Source organism: Thermobia domestica, chromosome 4 (assembly GCF_964235325.1).
Source record: "Thermobia domestica chromosome 4, izTheDome1.hap1.1, whole genome shotgun sequence".
NCBI lineage: Eukaryota > Metazoa > Arthropoda > Insecta > Zygentoma > Lepismatidae > Thermobia > Thermobia domestica.
Genome location: NC_137457.1, coordinates 22,917,746 through 22,937,213, shown reverse-complemented (window position 1 = coordinate 22,937,213; position 19,468 = coordinate 22,917,746). Strand labels below are relative to the sequence as shown.

Sequence of the window (19,468 nt, the reverse complement as noted above, 5' to 3'; positions counted from 1 at the left end):
TAGGAGCATTAATTCTGTGCGCCTTGCAATTAATTTCATGCTCATTGGCACTACCAAAATAAAATTTGGAATTTTTATACTTCGGCCCCTGTGCCCTCCAAAGCCAAAAATTACCAACCGCGCCCTTTGTCCCCTGTTACCAAAATAACATTTCAGATTTGGAAAATGCATAACTTTTTATTACAGTAACGCCAAATTTCACATTAATCGACCAATAGAAAAAAGTTTCTTCTGGTATGTCCCTGTTAAGGATATTTATCGTGATTTTTGGTGATTTGTGGAAGGTGGCTGTAGCACTACATCAATCACTGGCACATGCAAGGATCATCGGAATGTTAATTCTGTGTCATTTGTGATTAATCTAATACCCATTCGCACTTCCAGAATAAAATTTGGAATTTTTATAAACATCCATCATTTTATGTTTCGCCCCCTGTGCCCCCCTAAGGCGGTGCGTTATCAAAATAGCATTCCAGATTTGAAAAACGCATACTCTTTTGATACAATGACGCCTAATTTCACATTAATTTAAAAAAATACCTTCTTCTCGTATGTCCCTACTAAGGATATTTATGGTGATTTTTTATTTTTGAAAGGGGGCTATAGCCCCATATAAGTCACTGGCACATGCAAGGAGCATCGGAATATTAATTCTGTGACAGTGGTGAAAAATCTGACGCTCACTGGCATTTCCGGAACAAAATTTTGAATTTTTATAAAGATCCATCATCTGATGCTTCGCCCCCTGTGCCCCCCTAAGGCGGTGCATTTTCAAAATAACATTCCAGATTTGAAAAACGCATACTCTTTTGATACAATAACGCCTAATTTTACATTAATTAAAAAAACACCTTCTTCTCGTATGCCCCTACTAAGGATATTTATGGTGGTTTTTTTAATTTTTGAAAGGGGGCTGTAGCCCCATTATCAGTCACTCTTACATGTAAGGACATTGGAGCATTAATTCTGTAACATTTGTGATTAATCTCACGCTTACTGGCATTCCGAAAATAAATTATGGGATTTTGGTAACATATCACCCACCACCTTTTTACGCCCCTTGCCCCCCAAAAGGGGGACCTTCGCAAAATAATGTTTGAGACGGCTTTACTAGGTTTGTGAATGAGTGTTTTTGCATTTTGTAACAAATACAACTCATTTGCTCCAAAATCTTCACGAATAATTATTGGAGAAAACTGCTTCTAAAACTTAACATTGAATCTCCCATAAGGAAAATGAACTTTCGTGTTTACACCCCTAAAAGGGGGGCTAAACAGTAATTTTCTCTTTTTTTTTTTTTAGAAATTCGAAAAATTCAGTTATTTCCCAATAAGAGTGCCAAATTTTACATTAATAGTGTATAAACTTCATCTTCTCCCAGCGCTGTAGAAAATAACACGAATTATGGAACAGTCTGTATATAATATGTATATATATATAATATGTATATATATATATATATATATATATATATATATAATATATAATATATATATATATAATATGTATATATATATATATAATATATAATATATATATATATAATATGTATATATATATATGTATATATAATATATATATATATATATATATATATATAATATATATATATATATGTATATATAATATATATATATATATATATATATATATATATATATATATATATATATATATATATATATATATATATATATATATATATATATATATAATATATATATATAATATATATATATAATATATATATATATATATATATATATATATATATATATATATATATAATATTATATATATATAATATATATATATATATATATATATATATATATATATATATATATATATGTATATATATATATATATATATATATATATATATATATATATATATATATATATATATAATATGTATATAATATGTATATAAAATAGGGTGTTCCAGAACTATAGAGACAAACTTTGGGAGGTAGTTCTACAAATGAAAACAAGACATAGTCCCTATGGACCCACGTCTGGCAGTGAGTAGTTTAGAAGTTACAGGCTTCCGAAACCCTCAGAAAATGAACTTCCGAATTGAATGTTGCTACAAAATGTGCCCAGTGTGGATTTGGATACTCTCGATCCGAAAAAACACATTCCAAAATCATGTGGAATTTCCTTTTCACGGCAGAAGGGGTTCCTAGCAATTCTGGCAAATAAATATGGACGTAAACGATCATGTATGCGACCATTGATTATTAACAAATGATAACTCGTTTGCCGAGTATCGATGTCACATACTGCATGAGTTTTTGGCCGCCACACGTCGTTAGAGCTTTGCTACTGTAGCTGTATGTAGTCGTACTTTGGGCAGGAAGACGGCGTAGCTGGCGAGTGGTTTGAATAACTCCACCTATTGGCGAATGAGGGTTACGGTGGTACACCATACAGCAGTGGTCGCCAAGCCGTCGATCGCGAGTTACTGGTAGCTCGCGCGGATATTTTCGGTAGATTGCGTTAACGCTTCAGTTCGTTAACCTTGATTCCTCCACTGAACCGACGCTAACGATAGGAGGCGCTGACAGGTGCTTGTTTCTCCCGCGCAACCGCCATGGTCAGCCTCCTCTCACACGCGTGGGGTTGTGCACATTATATTCTTCGTGTGTGTATTAGACATTTACTTACTTGAATAGTTTCATTTCATATTTAAAATGTAGGTTTATAGGCAATAAACAAATGTAAGATTTTTTTAAAGTTGGTAGTTCTTTTGGTTGGTAGCTCACAATAGGATTTAGAAATGGTACGGTAGCTCACAATAGGATTTAGAAATGGTACGGTAGCTCACAGTAGGATTTAGAAATGGTACAATAGCTCACAGTAGGATTTAGAAATGGTACGGTAGCTCACAGTAGGATTTAGAAATGGTACGGTAGCTCACAGTAGGATTTAGAAATGGTACGGTAGCTCACAGTAGGATTTAGAAATGGTACGGTAACTCAGAAGCATCATAAGTTTGGCGACCACTGCTCTACAGCAAGAAATGATAGATCTGCTCCACAGATCAACGTATGAGAGATCAACATCCCGCAAATGAATTATCGTTTATTGGTGATCAGTGATACCGCTTATGCTAATTTACACCCACGTTTACTTCTCAATATTGACAGACGTTCCTACGAAGAACTTCCATGCTCCGCAATTATGTTATTCTGAAACGTGTGCTTTATGATAGAGCTGATTACAAGTCTACAATGGGCACATATTGAGACGGTATTCAGCTCGAAAGTTAATTTTCTAAGGACTTCTGAAACCTGTAACTCCTAAACTACTCATTGGCAGACACGAGTTAATATGGACGTTTTGTCTTGTTTTCACTTGTAGAATCACCTCTGTGGTTTGTCCCCATAGTTTGGAAATACCCTGTATATATAATAGTACTTAGATTCATTGAATTATTTGTTTGAAATTCAGATAATATAATTACTGTAATCATGAATTACTCTATTAACTCAAATAAAAATACACTTATCTCGTATTATGAAGTAAATGCATTGTAATCAAATGGTTTCAGTATGAGCTGAGACCTTTGTCGATGGTTCCTAATTGTTATTAAACTAAATCCATATGCGAGGGTTCCTGCTTCTTGTGGGACCTTTCTGAGAGAAAAAGAAAACTCACTTTTCGATACTATACCGTAACTCGGCTTCATGAAAAGTACGATGGACAGTTTTATAACATTTTTAAAATTTATTGGCCTTCCTATGAATAAAAATTAACATGAATTTTCAGTTTAGTAACATTTAAAAATTATCTGAAAAAGGCATCAGCATGTACTGAAAAGTTTGATTAAAATATGTGATACAAAATAACACTGTTCCTATTTGAGTTACTAATTGTGTATCGTACAGTAATTATTATTGTAGAAATTGTATTTTAGTAGCAGATAATGTATATGTTATGTGTGTGGGACTAGCTACTGATGCCCTGGCAGCCATATTTCTTTTGTCCTTTGCAGAAATCGGATGGCTCCCGACTCCGACGGTGTCGCGCGTTGTATGACTGTGATGCAGACAATGAAGACGAGCTGTCGTTCCGGGAGGGGGAGGTCATTGTGATCACCAATGAACAAACAGACGATGACAATTGGATGGAGGGAGTCATTGAATCAGACCCCTCGCGAAGGGGGATGTTTCCCATTAGCTTTGTGCATATGTTAAGCGAGTGAAAGTAATAATATATTAAGTACTGAATTAGTGTGGTAAAACAAAAGCAAGAATACTCCCTGAACTTGAATACTATAGAAAAGGGAGGGATGAGTGTTCAAAGATGTACAGGGCATTTTCAAATAAGTATTCACAAAGTGTCTGCATGGATTCTTCACGTCATTATATGATGAGATTTATCTTTCATTTTGAGAAGGGACGTTTAGTTTCTCATAAGACATCTGTGAAAAATTTGTCAGCAGACAGTATCTGCATACCAGTACACTAGATTTTTGTAGTTTTAAAATCAAATGTTGATAAAGAAATTCGATATTTTTAAGTTTGTATCTGTACTAGTAAATTTTTCTATCCAATTTGCACTTGGCGACTTATCTAATGGGTTTAACGAAACTGCTCATGTTCTTACTGCATAATTGGAAGGTTTCGGTTTCGAATCCTGGAACCTTTTGTCACACTTAATCTCACCCAGATGAGTGCCGGTATAGACTCTTTAATACAGAGCGTTTCAAAACAACACTAACAACGTTTGGGAGGTAATTCATGACACCAAGATAAGACAAAACGTATAGACCAACCAGGATGCACAAATGCTTCCTTTAGAAAAGTTATAGGTTGCCGAAAACATGAAGAAAAAAAAAAACTTTAAAGGTCCATAGTTTCAATACTATGCGATATACCGTAGTCAGGTCAAGACTTCACTTAGGAACTATATGTGCTCTATCCAAAAGTACATGTTTCAGAATCCTGCGGTACTCACGCAACAATTTTTATAGAAGTAGTTGGTGAATACTGCAAATTATATGCTCGAAACCAAACACTCTCTCTAAAATTTGTTGCGTGAGTACCGCAGGATTCTGCAACATGTATTTTTGGATAGGCAAATACTAGTTCCTAAGTGAAGTCTTGACCCGACTACGGTAGGTCCCATAGTATTGGAGTTGTGGATCTTTAAAGTTCATGTTTTTTTTTTTCCATGTTTTCGGTAGCCTATAATTCCGAAAGGAAGCATTTATGCACCCAGGTTGGTCTATATTTTTTGTCTTATCTTGGTGTCAAGAATCACCTCCCAAACGTTGTCGGTGTTGTTTTGAAACACCCTATATAAGCTATGGCTGTCTTTTCTATAACATTTCGTTCATATCTCTCATTAGTATCTGGTGTTTGAATTCCGTTAGTAAATAACGATCGTAGTTTATTCGCTTTCTCACGAGCTGGAGCTCAAGAACTAAACGCCTTTTGATAAAATGAAACATAAACACTTATCTTATTGCGTGAAATGAAGAATCTTAAGTGCTCATTGGTTCGAATACTTGAGGAAATTCCTTGTATATAAATTAGGTGTGAATGTGAACATAGGAAAACGTGAATGTGGACGTAGAGAAGTGAAGGCGTCCTGTCCTGATGAATTGTGGAGTATTTATAAAGAAGAGATTTCAAGTTTTTAGTGAAGCTGAATGTTCAGCAACCGAGCACTGATAGGCCAAAGGAAATACTTTACTGTGTGTACATATAAATAAATATACATAATATATAAATATATATATAGTGATGAAATTTCTAGTACAGAAATTGTAAGTTGTACCAGAAAGGTTCAGTATTGGAAGAGTAATTTTGTTTGTTTGTTTGTTTGTCTGTCCAAGAGTATGTCTGTGCGTGAATGGATTATTATTAATATTTATTATTAAGAAAAACGCATTGTAAGTCCTATTTGCTCAGGCGGTTTTAAGATGTATTCAAGACAATGCTGATTTTTTTTTAATGAAAGGAAGATATAAAAAGGAAGTGTGTGGATATAAGTTCTTCCAGAATGCAGCATTCTTAATCTACAGGTTATATATAGTCTTATTATTTTTTTTTGTAAAAAATTGAATTGAAATGAACAGAACCACTCAAATGATATAACAAAATAGAATCGAGAGGCCTGTACGTGTTTCACCTCCACTGTTTCACGTTTCTTTAAAATTCTTACAATATACCTAAGAGCAATGTTGAAAATTTTTAATATGTAATATCTAGAGACCGGATATTTAGGCATTAAAAACCAGGAAAATAAACAGACAAATAGGCACTTAAAATTTGAAAAAGATAGACTTTAGAATAAGCACTAAAATTTAACTCGAAATAATAAATACTCAATACAATTAACAATAAAGTCATAGATAATATTCGAAGAATATAGAAATATACCTGTTTGTTAATATCTTCTTTTACTGTGTATATTCGTAGTGAAGTCTTATTTTGAAGAAAATGCATAGAATAGACAACATTGGGCACTAAAGCAATTATTTAGGCTCTAAAGGGCGAAATAGGCAAAATAAAATTGGCTTAAATTGAAACTACTACCCTCCCATATAAACTTTAAAACGTTATTTTTCGATCATAATCTTTAATATTAAAGAATAGGCATTTTGCCTAACACCCGGTCTCTAGGAATATCTCTTCATGATTTGATGAGTAATCAGAGTGATAAAGAACTCTTGTTCTTTTTAGTAAACGTGAACAACTTTTAGAAGTTGTTAAATATTCGTTTTAGCAAAAAATGCTAAAATAGGATGTCTTGTTTATATACAAATTCCAGTTTCTTTATGTTTTGATTTGTCAGTCTCTTCCCCGTCTCCTTGTAAACAATGCAATAAGAATATTTATGTAAGTTAAATTTTAAAAAAATCTATACAAATTTTTCAGCAGTTACAAAATAACTAACGCTATTAATTTTGGTATAAAATTATTTGCTGTAAGTAATTCATTCAGTATCTTTAAATTTGCCAATTTAATATTTTTAGTTTTTTACTTTCTTTCAAATGTTCATAGTTCGCCATTTAAAAAGGTGAAAATGGTGTCTTGAAAAAATAAGAATTTTTCCAAAGTTTTTAGTAGGGATGCCCAGAATTTTCCGAGTTCCGGAAAATAAATTTTCACTTTCCGGATTTCCAAAAAATTCCGGAATCCGAAATTCAGAAAAAGTTCAGGATTCGGAAAAATTCCGTAATTTTTCCGAAATCGGAATTTGAATTCCGGAACTTTTCCGAACTCTGGAATTTTTGCGATTTTACTTTCCGGAAAGTAAAAGTTCCGGATTTGGCCAATTCCAGATCAATTCTAAGTTTTCAAGATTTTCCAACTCGCCAAAATTAATCGATGGTACACGATCACAAACATGTTTGTAACATATTTGAATATAATTTTGAAATTTTCTGTAGGCAATATTTTGTTTTCTGTTTTTTAAATTTTCGTCTCAGGTATTACAGATCATATAAATTATTGAGATGTGTGTGTTGGGGACCACAAACAATCTAAATTTCATAATACAATCCACGTAAACTAAAAAAGCATACATATCCTGTAAAATTTCTAATTTGTTACCTAAACCCTTCCAAATCAATCTCTTTTTTTCTTCCTTTGCGAAAGAGCATTCTAAGCTTCCTTGTAACTATACAGCTCCTCATGTACTGTACGTGGTCAAGTAGAACAGTAGTCCAATTTTTAGAGTTTTTGCCTTTTATTGTGTGTCTATATTTCATTAGATTCAGTAATGTTTAGAGATAAGCTGTGAAACAATCGGGCGTGAGACTCGTAAAGACTTCTTATTAAGAAAGTAATTAAAACCAACCTCATTATAAAGTTCCTGTCTTCATTTACAGAAAGCGAGCGTAACAACAACAATATAGTTAGTAGCAAGGACAAACATAAACAAAGAAAAGACCTGCTTATTCTATATTTGTTTACTTCAATCCGGGGAGGGGGGGGGGCAAGAAATATGCAAAACGTGTGTAAATAGTTCACAGAATGACAAATAGAAAAAATGTGTATAGTGCATTTGTATGTGTGCATTTAAACCAAGACATGTAAAAACTAATTGTGATAGGATTTTATTTATATTTACCTCAGGCACAATAAAGAACTCGGTTGTTGATTGAATTGCAAGGTCTTTAGTTCGAGTATTTGCCCAGTTGATTTGTTTTGTAAAATAATTTATTTTAATGAACTTCTTGCACAAAAAAGCTGCCCGATGTATTTTATGATTAAAAATATAAATTAGCTTGCCTTACCTAGTGTTCTTTAATCCGATAGAAAGCGATATAAATGAAATGAAATTGGTAACAGTGTGTTGTTTTCACAAATACCTCCAGTGTGTTGTTACAAAAAATATATATATTTTAAAAGAAATATAATTTATTTTTGTTATAGAATTTTTATTGTAACATTTTTTCTTGTATTGCTTGGCAAGATTGAAGCGTTGTTTATTGTAGAAAATAGACGTCCAAATTTTTTAATCTGTGCTTTTCAAGATAAATGCTAATTAATTTCTTACTAATTGTTTGGAAATAATCCGTAACTAAGTCAGTTGATTGCATTTTATGTAACTTTCTAAACACTTACTACAGTTTCGGCACACTTGTTGTTTCATCACATATTTATAAAGAAAGAAAAAGAGAAATTCAAACGTTATTTTTGTTTTAATACGCACATTTCACAGCACAACTTGTGAGGCACAATTCTATCTTGTGATCGAAAAAAAGTATAAACTGTTCTATGTCTATGACACAAAGATTTCTAAAATGATCAAATCTGTTTTGTTATCGATCTTCCGAAACTGCTATTCATATATTAAATTCACTACCGACTTAAAATTATCAGTTGGTTTGTTAAGGACAGCAATAATTTGGAGAGGATGCAACAGAAAGGGAAAAAATCTAACATGAGGATCAAGTATTGCTGATATAAATAAAGAAATTTTTAGTTTTTCGTTAACGACTTGTATTGATAACAATAAATTAAACCACGATTTTCTTAGAAAGCATTACGTTATCAGCTTTTACTGATAATAATAATAATAATTCAAAAACGTTTTCTTAGAAATGTTTCATTAGCAACTTGTATTGATAACAATAAATCAAACCACGATTTTCTTAGAAAGCATTACGTTATCAGCTTTTACTGATAATAATAATAATAATTCAAAAACGTTTTCTTAGAAATGTTTCATTAGCAACTTGTATTGATAACAATAAATCAAACCACGATTTTCTTAGAAAGCATTACGTTATCAGCTTTTACTGATAATAATAATAATAATAATTCAAAAACGTTTTCTTAGAAATGTTTCATTAGCAACTCGTATTGATAACAATAAAACAAAGTACCGTTTCGTAAAAAAAAAGTATTACGTTAGCAAGCTCTATTTGATGATAAAACAAAGAACATTTTCTTAAAAATATTTCGTTGGAACTTACAATAATAAAACAAAAAAGTAGGAACTTCTATTGATAACAATAAAACGAAGAATATTTTCTAAAAATATTTTCTTTTAAGTACTACATTAGCGACTTGTATATCGATAACGATAAATATAGAACGATTTCTTAAAATTGTTACTTTAGCGACTTGTATTAATAATGAAACAGAGACTATTTATTCTTTAATGTTTCATCTGTCTTGTCAGGTGATATAATTAATCTATTGATGATGCCTTGTGTTTTGCTCGTAACAAATTTTGTAAAGAAACGTTTTGTAGAAAACAATCTTCATTTCATTGTTATTAATTAAATAATGGATAAACTCTGTACTAAAATTTGATCCTTTTCAATTGCAATTATCCCCAAATTATTGCTGGTTCCTTATCAAGGGTTTTAAAGACAGCGCTACACTCAGTAAGCGATAAAGAATTGAGATAGTTCTGTTAATGGTGCTCAGACTCTACAGACTATTACGTATGATTACAAATGACCGTACGTTTTAGTTTACTAGGGTATTGTTTCCAAATTACTTTAAGAGAAGTTAATCTCTTTTGAATAGTAAATTTCAGAAGAAAAAGTTCATATTTACAAAGAAGTAGAATAAACCTTTTGTATATGTGTATATGTACAAAAGGTTTATTGTACAGGGTGATTATAATAATTATAGCCCCACTTTCAAAATATAAAAAAGAACCACTGGTCAGAATGACTTCAAATTTGAACTGAATATACTTGAAGAAGAGGGGAAACAATATGGCATAAGAAAAAGAGTTCCAAAGTGTGTTTAATAGTTGGCGCTGTAAGCGGCATAACGAAATTGGATTCGGCTATAAGCAACATTTTGAATAGAAATACGACGGCTTTGGCATGAGTTGCACATTAAACCATCTTTACTGTTCAATGCGCATGATTGTTTCGGTTTTGTGACGGAAAGAATGACTTCCAAGTCAATCAACAGTTGTAGCACTGTTCGTGGAAAGCCCATCTACCACGGCAAGGTCGTACCACATTGGATGGAAAGAACCGAAACAATCATGTACATTAAAGCGTACAGTTGGTTTGATGTTCAACTTTTGTCAAAGCGATCATATTTCGATTCAAAATATCACTGGTAGCCTAATCCACTTTTGTTATACCACTTACATCATCATCTATTGATACTCTTTGGAACTTTTTCTTATGCGATACCATTTTCCCCTTTTTCAGGTATATTCAGTTAAAATTTGAAGTCATGCTGATCAGTGGTTCTTTTTTTATATAGCATTTTGAGAGTGGGACTTTAATTATAGTCACCCTGTATATGAAACACACGGTTGTTTTTCATACGTAGCAAAAATATCTATATTATTTCTAAAGATAAAATTAAAATGTATTTTCAAAGTAGCTTTGGAATTGTCAAAGCCAACATCTAAACTTAGAAAACAGTAGAGTTCATTATATTTTTTCCTAACGACCTTGAATTTTTTTTTAACTAAATTTTAGTCTTTAAAGATGAAAAGGTAGATTTATAGACCAATCGCCAGCAAATGCGCATGCCTATCTCTCACAAACATGTTCGTTTTTGAGAATAATTTCGGAAAGAAAGTTTGTTTTAGGCATACTTTTTCGGTGGCGAACAAGAAATTACAATCTTTTATGTGTCAAAGAAAACCATTCGTTCATTTCAAAGTTATTGGCAAAAAGAATTATATGTAAGGAATAGGTATCTTACTTCTAATGCCATCAAAGTAACTACAGTTTAGTAATTGTTTACATTAGAAGTAAATATTAAATGCTTATTTATGGATGTGGCATAGGTAGATAAATATCTTCCGAGATTTTGTATGATACAAGGTATTACAGAAATTAGTCATAATATTTTGAAAATAGATTCCTTACATCAAAATAAGAAAAAAAGCAGTTCATATGGACCTGTGGTACGAAAGTGCATAGATTCGTAGTTATATGGTGGCGAAAACGTGAAAAAATGAACTTTAAAGGTCCATAGTTCCACTACTATAGGATCGATCATAGTCGGGTCAAGATATCACTGAAGAAGTAGTATGTAAACTATCCAAATATTCATCTTTCAGAACCTCCGGTACTTGCACAATCATTTTTAGAGAGGCTGTTTGGGAGTACTTGACCACTCTCCACCTACCTCTCTAAAAATTGTTGTGCAAGTACTGGAGCATTCTTAAAAATGGATTTTTGGATAGTTCACATAATAGTTCCTCAGTGATGTCTTGACCCGACTACGATAGGTCCTGTAATAGTGGAGCTATGAACTTCTAAAGTTAACTTGTTTCATGTTTTCGGCACCCTATGACTCCCAAACTATCGAGTTTGAGGACAAGTCCATATGAACTTTTTTTTTGTAACACCCTGTATAGTAATGAACGATTACTTAAGATTATGAATGTGGTGTTACGATATAAAATCTAGATTGCAACACTTGTTTTGCATTTTTTTTTTTTTTTAAGAAAAACGAAAACAAGAATTAAATATTTTGCTGAATAGTTCTGAAATTCTTCTTTCTAAATCGATACTAAAATTTGTTCAAATTGTAAGAATTTGAAAAAAAAAAACAACTAACAAAAAAACGGCTATTTTGATGTCATAAAACAAAACAAAAAAAAACAACACTATTGTATTCTTTTGTTTTTGTGTGTGTGTTTGTTTCTAATAACAAAAGAGATAAACGGAAGTTGAAAAAAGTAAGAAGAAGAGAAAAAAAAAACTTTTTTGTGCCTTTTTCATAACATATTGTCAATGTGACTTGAAGAGTACAAAGACAGTTCATTATATAGTGTGCTTTGCGTTGAAACACTGTAATGCAGGTTGCTGTTCCACAGGATAAACAAAATAAATAAATAAATATATATGTAAAGATAGGAAATATAGTTCGTTTTAACAATATAATAATAATAATAATAATAAGCCTCAATTCTAGTGAATTTTTTCCAAGTTCAAAATCAAGATAGGAATATAGTACCTATTTTCAAATGCAAAGAAGTAACTTTAAAAGAAAAAAATAATAATAATGTTTTATCTCGTTTAGATAGGTATAATATAGTTAGTATAGGAGAACACAATACATAAGTAAATAGGTACTCCCGAGATTTTTAAGAGAATATATCCAATGTGCCATTACCTTCAATTTTTGCAAAATATTTGTGCATAATTCATTCCTATAGTAGCAGATTCTACAGGGTGCTTGTATTTAAACACAAATTACCAGTAATTTTTTTTTTTTAAAGAAAAGAGATTTCAAACAAGTAATGAATTGAATAAACTGTATTTATTTTAGAGTAATTGGCCCATGTTATTTACATATGCACTTATTACATAATGTTTGTTGATACTTAAGTAAGAATAATATCGGATTACTTCCGAAATGAGAAAAAAATTAAAATTAATGTATTTTAATCGAACAGATGGATATTAAAGAATAAAGAATGACTTTTTTTAAAAAATGCTGCGAGTTGAAACCAAAGATGGGCTTACGTAGCTTGCAATTTTTTTTTATTATTGTAAAGTGTATATTAATTACTATTATTATTGACTAGCTGTAAATAGAAAAAAATGATGTATATTTTACCAGAATAATTGTAAATATTGGTTATTTGTGGTGTACAGAATTGTCTCTTTCTGTCTTTCTTGAGCTGCAACAGAATTAAAAAAAATAAAGAAATGAATTAATGAGATTTTGTAGACAGCCAAAAAACCAATGTTCTCTGTGTTATAGTCTAGAGGAAGATGCATTTTTCTAATGAATTGATATGCAGAAAAATCAATTTAAAAATATGTACATAAATAAATAATATATATGATCTTATGAAATCTGTCTTTCATTTTTGTTTGTTTTCAGCTCTTTCTATGTATCTAACACCGGGCCGACCCTAGACAATTTGCCGCTCCGTGCAATGGCATCATTTTTCTCTATTCTCCAGAAAGAACAAATCTTACTGTAAAAGCCACGATTTTAAATGAAGGGGTAATTTGGATAAGGGCGTATCGACCTATTTCCGGTAAAATGAGATACACATATTTTCTGCAAGTTTGAGCATGTCTGCATGTGTCTAGGTGGTGTTAAGGTAATATCTCTGCTCCGTACCGAACGCCTGTCTCTAAAAATATTGTGTGAATACGCTGGTTAATTGGATAAGGACGTTTGTTTTTCTGCTCTCCTGAAAAATTGAAGAATTGCTAGTTACGCCCTTATCCAAATTTACCCCTCAATGCTATCCCATCATGAACAACAAAGGGAAGGAAAAGTGCAACCGCACTCGGAAAGGCCTAAAACTACAAATGCAGTATCATTTTGTCTGTTTTTCTTTAAATAATAATCTATTATGTTAATGAAAGATGAAGCAAACATACCTACATAGGTAAGATAGTATTCCTTTTTATAGAATTGAATATCGAGCTTCAATCTCAATATGTTAGTTTGCAATCCCAGTGGAACTGTCTCTTTTATCTTTATTTCTTGATTTTCGTTGTACATCTGTTAAAAAATTTAGAAAATCCACCTTCAGTGATAAGGAACTTGTTTGTGACGAAGACAAAATTAGTTTTCTCATCAAAACTATGATAACTAACTAAATGGAACAGATGTTAGTAGCTGTTCGAGAACTGAGTTCTTATATTTAACCAGGGTGTCTATCGGTCACGAATGTCACGAAATCAGAAAACGGTCATGAAAGTCACGAAAAAGTCACGAAATTTAGCTTTTGGGTCACGATTTTTTTAAACTGTACTAATGTAAGTACAGATTGGAAAATTTTGTTTAATGAAACGTCAAAATTCACCACCAAAAATGTCTATGGTCGGTTTTAGACGCTGCCAAATCGGAAGCAAAGTACGTGTCTATCGTATGGAAGAAAATTCGGCCTAATTCGCACGCAAATTTGCTCTTGAAAATATTAGGAAATTTTATGATTTGGTAAAGAAAAGGTCACGAAAAAGTCACGAAATTTCATTTTGGAATTTTAGTAGACACCCTGTTAACAACGATCAAGCAATTCATGCTGGGATTTGTTTGACCATTTTCTTTTGCACTGTCCATGTGATTTTAAACGAATTCCACAAAACATGATTTATGAGTCTAGTATTCAAATCGAAGGCCAGCTTACTAAGTTTAATTCCCATCATTATGAAGTCTGTATCGAACAAGAAATATTTATTTTAAATCATATTGTTATGTCAGATTTTACCGCTTCTCGAAACTTGATGCGCCGTGTAAATGCACGTGTTGCACATGTGATGGAGTCTGCCCTGATCTAACATCACTAAATAACTATTCCATTTGAGAGTAAAGGGACACGCTGAGTCGAGTGCTTAACGCTAGTGTTGGGATTCCAGTTCAATCCCAGGCCACTGAATTTATGGTGGGCAATATCATGTCCGTGAATTTTCTCGGATTTTTTTTTTTCGCTTCCTCCCACATTTTCGGGAAAGAGAGACGAATTCCACAAACTATGCATGATAACATACAGGCATGATACATATAGGCATGATAACTGGCTGATACAGAGCAATTTAGCATTAGCGTACTACTCGAATACCTCAAATGTAATTTTTCGAGCATTCAAATTACATAACTTCGGGTCCCGGGTTCGATCCCAGCTCCCGCCAAGTGAACTTTGTGGTGGACAAACACCGTGTGCGTGGGTTTTCTCGGGGTTCTCCCGTTTCCTCCCACTTCCTTCATTCCACTATTTCATTCATCACTCATCATCACAGTCTCTTTTAGCCTAACTGGCATAACCGTGGGACGTAAAACTCAAAGATTTCATTTCATTTCATTTCAAATTACACAACTTTTGTTGAATTCGCCCTAACTACTCAGAACGCCTTACCGTCTTCACTTGAATTATAAGACGCACTTTTTCTCCCAAAATGTCAGGTATAAAATGCGGGTTGCGTCTTGGAATCGCATACAAAACCGCTCCGGCAAAACAAACCGCACCGATCATGTGGTAATACCCAGAAGTATGACTTCACAAATACAGTTGTTGGATGTATGCAATAATAGACCATTTAAAGCAGAACTGAAGAAAGTGTATACCGAGTAGCTTTCATCTGGTGAAACTCAGCTGATGAAGACGGCGGATAAAACTTGCTTCTCTTTCCATCGTAGCAGAATGGGTGATTGCTATCTGGTTTTCTATCACAAACGAAAATGTTCGAAAGTTGTTTTAGAAATGCGGAATCTCAAACAGTTTAGATGGCACGGAGAACGATGCACTTTTTGAACTTGATAACGAAAGTTCAAGTCATGATACCGATAGTGAAAGTTTGTGTTCAGACAGTAAAAGTGCTTTAGCAGGATGTCCTCTATTCACACTGTAAGTAAGATTGTACCTTTGTTCTCATTTTAATCTTGACATTTAAATGTTTAGTTTGAACAATAAACCCGCATGATTTAATTCGTACTGTGAAATTCTGAGTTACTTCATTGAATATGCAGGATGCGTCTTCGAATTGAATACAAGAAATTGACACAACTTTTAAAGTTTAGAAATAGGGATGCGTCCTAGATTCCCGCTTCCCGGTATATACGGTAATTCTTTCATAATCATTTACTTCCGTTAGTCATTAATGTCCGTTAGTCTACGTGGCATAATCGTGGGGTGTAAAACTAGAACTTACGGAAGTAAATGAGCTTTTCCAAGCTTTCCATCACATGTCAGTCTTGTTTCATCTGAGACTAACATTATAAGCTTACGCAGCTTGGAGAAGGATGAGGTAAACTAACATTCTATATTTGAATTGTGTAGGTGGAAAAAAATTATCAAGTTACAGAAATTACAATTAACTTAACCGAAGCTTCTGGTTTACGGAGGATGTTGCAAACGAAATTTCTTTTCAGCAGTAGGCTCAAGACGTCCTGTGATTTAAAGCAGCGTTTCCAAACCTTCTGATGTCCGGGACCTCTTGTAGTATCTATAATTCTCAGCGCTTCCCATGAAATCAAAAAAATATTTTTAAAACATGTATTTTAGTATCTTAAAAATGAAGTGATAAGTTACAATTTTAAACACTACATGTGTCATTTATCAGAACACAATACTGTTATGCATGGAGATATTCGGAAAGTCCAATCATACCAATTAGGCCTGATATTCTGAACACTAATTTGTGGTTGATGCTGTTTTTAAACGTGAACTTCTGTATATCTGGATCAAAACTGGATAATTTCAGAGATAAATCGTATTTATACTGTTCGTCATTAAAAAGGAAGCACCAGGAAGGAGATGGCAAGTTGGCAAAGTTGGCAGGCGAAGACTTTATAGTACAAGTAGCAAATTATTACATTACGCTCTGTGCAATGCGTGACAACAGCGCAGCAGAGCTGGTATCCTGAGGACCCACCATAGACAGTCAAAACGGCTGCAACACGGCGAAGAATCGAAAGGATGAGCCCTTGGATGTCTTGAGGTATGGCAAGCCATGCGTGTTCAACACGATGCTACAGATCATCAATGCTACCTTGCGGAGTTTACAGGTGTGAGAGGCGTTGTGCAACCATCAACCAGACGTATTCAATCGGCGAAAGATTGGGCGAATGTGGTGGCCAAAGAAGGAGGCATAACGTTATAAGGCGCGACGACAGTACGTAACACATGAGGGCGCACCTTATCCTGCTGGAACGTAGTCCTCTGTAGGACATGCACTAAAGGAAATACAATCGGATCCAATACTTCATAAATTTGCCATTGGTTGGTCAAACGTCCGTCAATGCGTAGGAGACACGAAAGGGCGTGTAATCCAGTAGCACTTCACACCATAACACCCGATGCCGGACCGAAGTGACGATGCAAAATACAAGTGTTTCCCACCCTAGTGACACGATTGCGCTGATATAGATGCTGCTCATATGATGCTGCAGATAGGAGCGGGATTCTTTTTAAAAGATGATGTCTTACCATTAGTCTTTCCATGCACGTGCAATTAACAGAAACCACAGCTGGGCTTCGTGCACATATACCCCGCTCCAACAAATAAATTAGAAATGTTTGTGGGGACACTGGGCGCTGTACAACGATCTCCAGTGCTTGCGCCAATATGTCCGATCCCTCAGAGCCATATGTCTGTTGTCGCAGCCCGTGGTATGGCATAGTCGTTGGGATCCAGTGTGTCGCTGCGTAGGGCATTCCTGGAGCCATTGAGTTAATATGCGCTGCACTGTGGCTGCGTTCAGTGCAATATGTGCACCTTTTCGACCGCTATGCGCATCCACAACATTCATCATGCGAAAGGAGAAGGTCCAATTAACCACAGCATGGCATCTCGTTTGTTCCAGAAATTTTGTGCAGGTTGTAGAAATGTCAAAAATCAATGTCCAGCCGCCCGAGGTAACAAATTCTGAGGTCATAAACACGCCATTGAGGAAATTTTACCCACCAGCATGCGAACCAACTCGCCAGTCTCAGTCCACTGTAGTTCGTTATCTTCATGCACTCGGGAAGACCATCAGGAGACTGCCGCATAATGCCACATAGGTGAGCAGAGTGGATGTGTGGTGAGTGTTTTAGAGCAACTGCTGCAAAATCTGCGCGATGTGCGTCTCCTGAAATTGATTATCACATGCGATGAAAAGTAGGTGTTTTCCCGAAATCCGAATGTGTAAGAACAATAGTTGAGCAAGGCCCAACTTCCAGAACCGGTTGTCAAATAGGCCGTTCGGAACATAAAGTCATGCGCTGTGTGTGGTAGAACTAAGAGGGAATAATTCAGTTTAAGTTCGTTCCTATCAATCGTTCCGTCAATGCTGATCTTGGTCAAACACCAAAAATATGCTGCATTGGTGAACCGAAAGTTTGCTCAGCTGCAACAGGATAATGCAACACCACACTCGGCTCGAAAAACGTAACAAAAAAACAGCACTTGATGGCATCAAACTGGCGCCACTTCGGGCATATAGTCCTAATCTTATCCTTTCGGATTACTACCTGTTTCGGTCCATGGCGTACTTTCTGAAATCACTATGCTTCACCAACCATCAGGAGGTAGAAACAACAGGGACTAACTTCTTTACCTCTAAGGACACGACGTAATATCCAGTAACTGGCAGGTGTTAATCCAACACGAGGAGCTATACGTTGAATGTAAACCCGCTTTCATAGTAATGTAATAAATATATGTAGGTTTTTTTTATTAGAATATTGCAAGACTAGTGACTCATCTGTGTAGAATTTTACGAGAATGAGGAGTATTTGGTGCTGAATAAGAATATGTATACTAAAAAAAATAATACATATATCCTGTCTTTCTGATAAAATTGACCTTCTGTAGCTTCAGAACATTGTATTTTATAAGCGACGTTGCGTTCTTCGATGCAATTTTACTCTTTAGAGGGAACAACGATTGTGGCTATAAACACAGCGTTTTCTGAGAAAATGTCGAGAGACTATTTAAAAGCCTTTCCGGGCAATACAGGTTCCTTTAGCTGCTAGTATTTTGATAAGTTGACCCAGAAAGTTGGTATGCATTATTTTTGCGTTCCTCTCTCAGCTAATGGAGTGTTTAACAATTATCATAGCTGAACCCAAAACCAAATGAGCTGCTTAGAATGACATCATTAAGTCCTAATCTCTCTCTCTCTCTCTCTCTCTATATATATATATATATATATATATATATATATATATATATATATATAATGGTAAACCTTGAGGATGTGCACAAATTCCAGGAGATGATTCGTTACATCAAAAGACAAAATGTCCTCTTCCATATTGTCGAATTCCGCGTCGTGTAAGAGTGCCAGCTTAAAATGAAAAATCGAATCATGATACTTGGAACGGAATAGAAAGATGTGCACAACGTACACGATGCGGAATTTGACATGCAAGAGGAGTTTTTGTCATCTTCTCATGTTACGAATCACCTCCTGAAGTTTGTGCACATCTTTCAGGTACACCCTGTATATAATTCTATCAATTGAATGAAAATTTGTTACATTTTTGCAACATTTCGTAGCTGATGTATAAACTTAAGTCAAATCAATGGCAAGGCATTTTGTACAGAAAAAAAATA

At 34.0% G+C, this 19,468-nt stretch overlaps 1 protein-coding gene across 5 annotated transcripts in view; it reads left to right on the top strand.

The window, feature by feature from the left end:
• Positions 1-12,677, top strand: part of Asap (ArfGAP domain of ASAP) — a 491,638-nt gene extending 478,961 nt beyond the window's left edge. For 4 of the 5 annotated variants that reach the window (XM_081755329.1, XM_081755332.1, XM_081755327.1 and 1 more), the window contains one exon: positions 4,001-12,677. In XM_081755329.1, coding sequence (XP_081611455.1) covers positions 4,001-4,210 — 210 coding nt within the window. In that variant the 3' untranslated portion in view covers positions 4,211-12,677. Of the gene's footprint in view, positions 1-3,976 lie in introns of all 5 variants that reach the window. The other variant, XM_081755328.1, reaches the window with a different exon arrangement.
• The last annotated feature ends 6,791 nt before the right edge of the window (positions 12,678-19,468 follow it).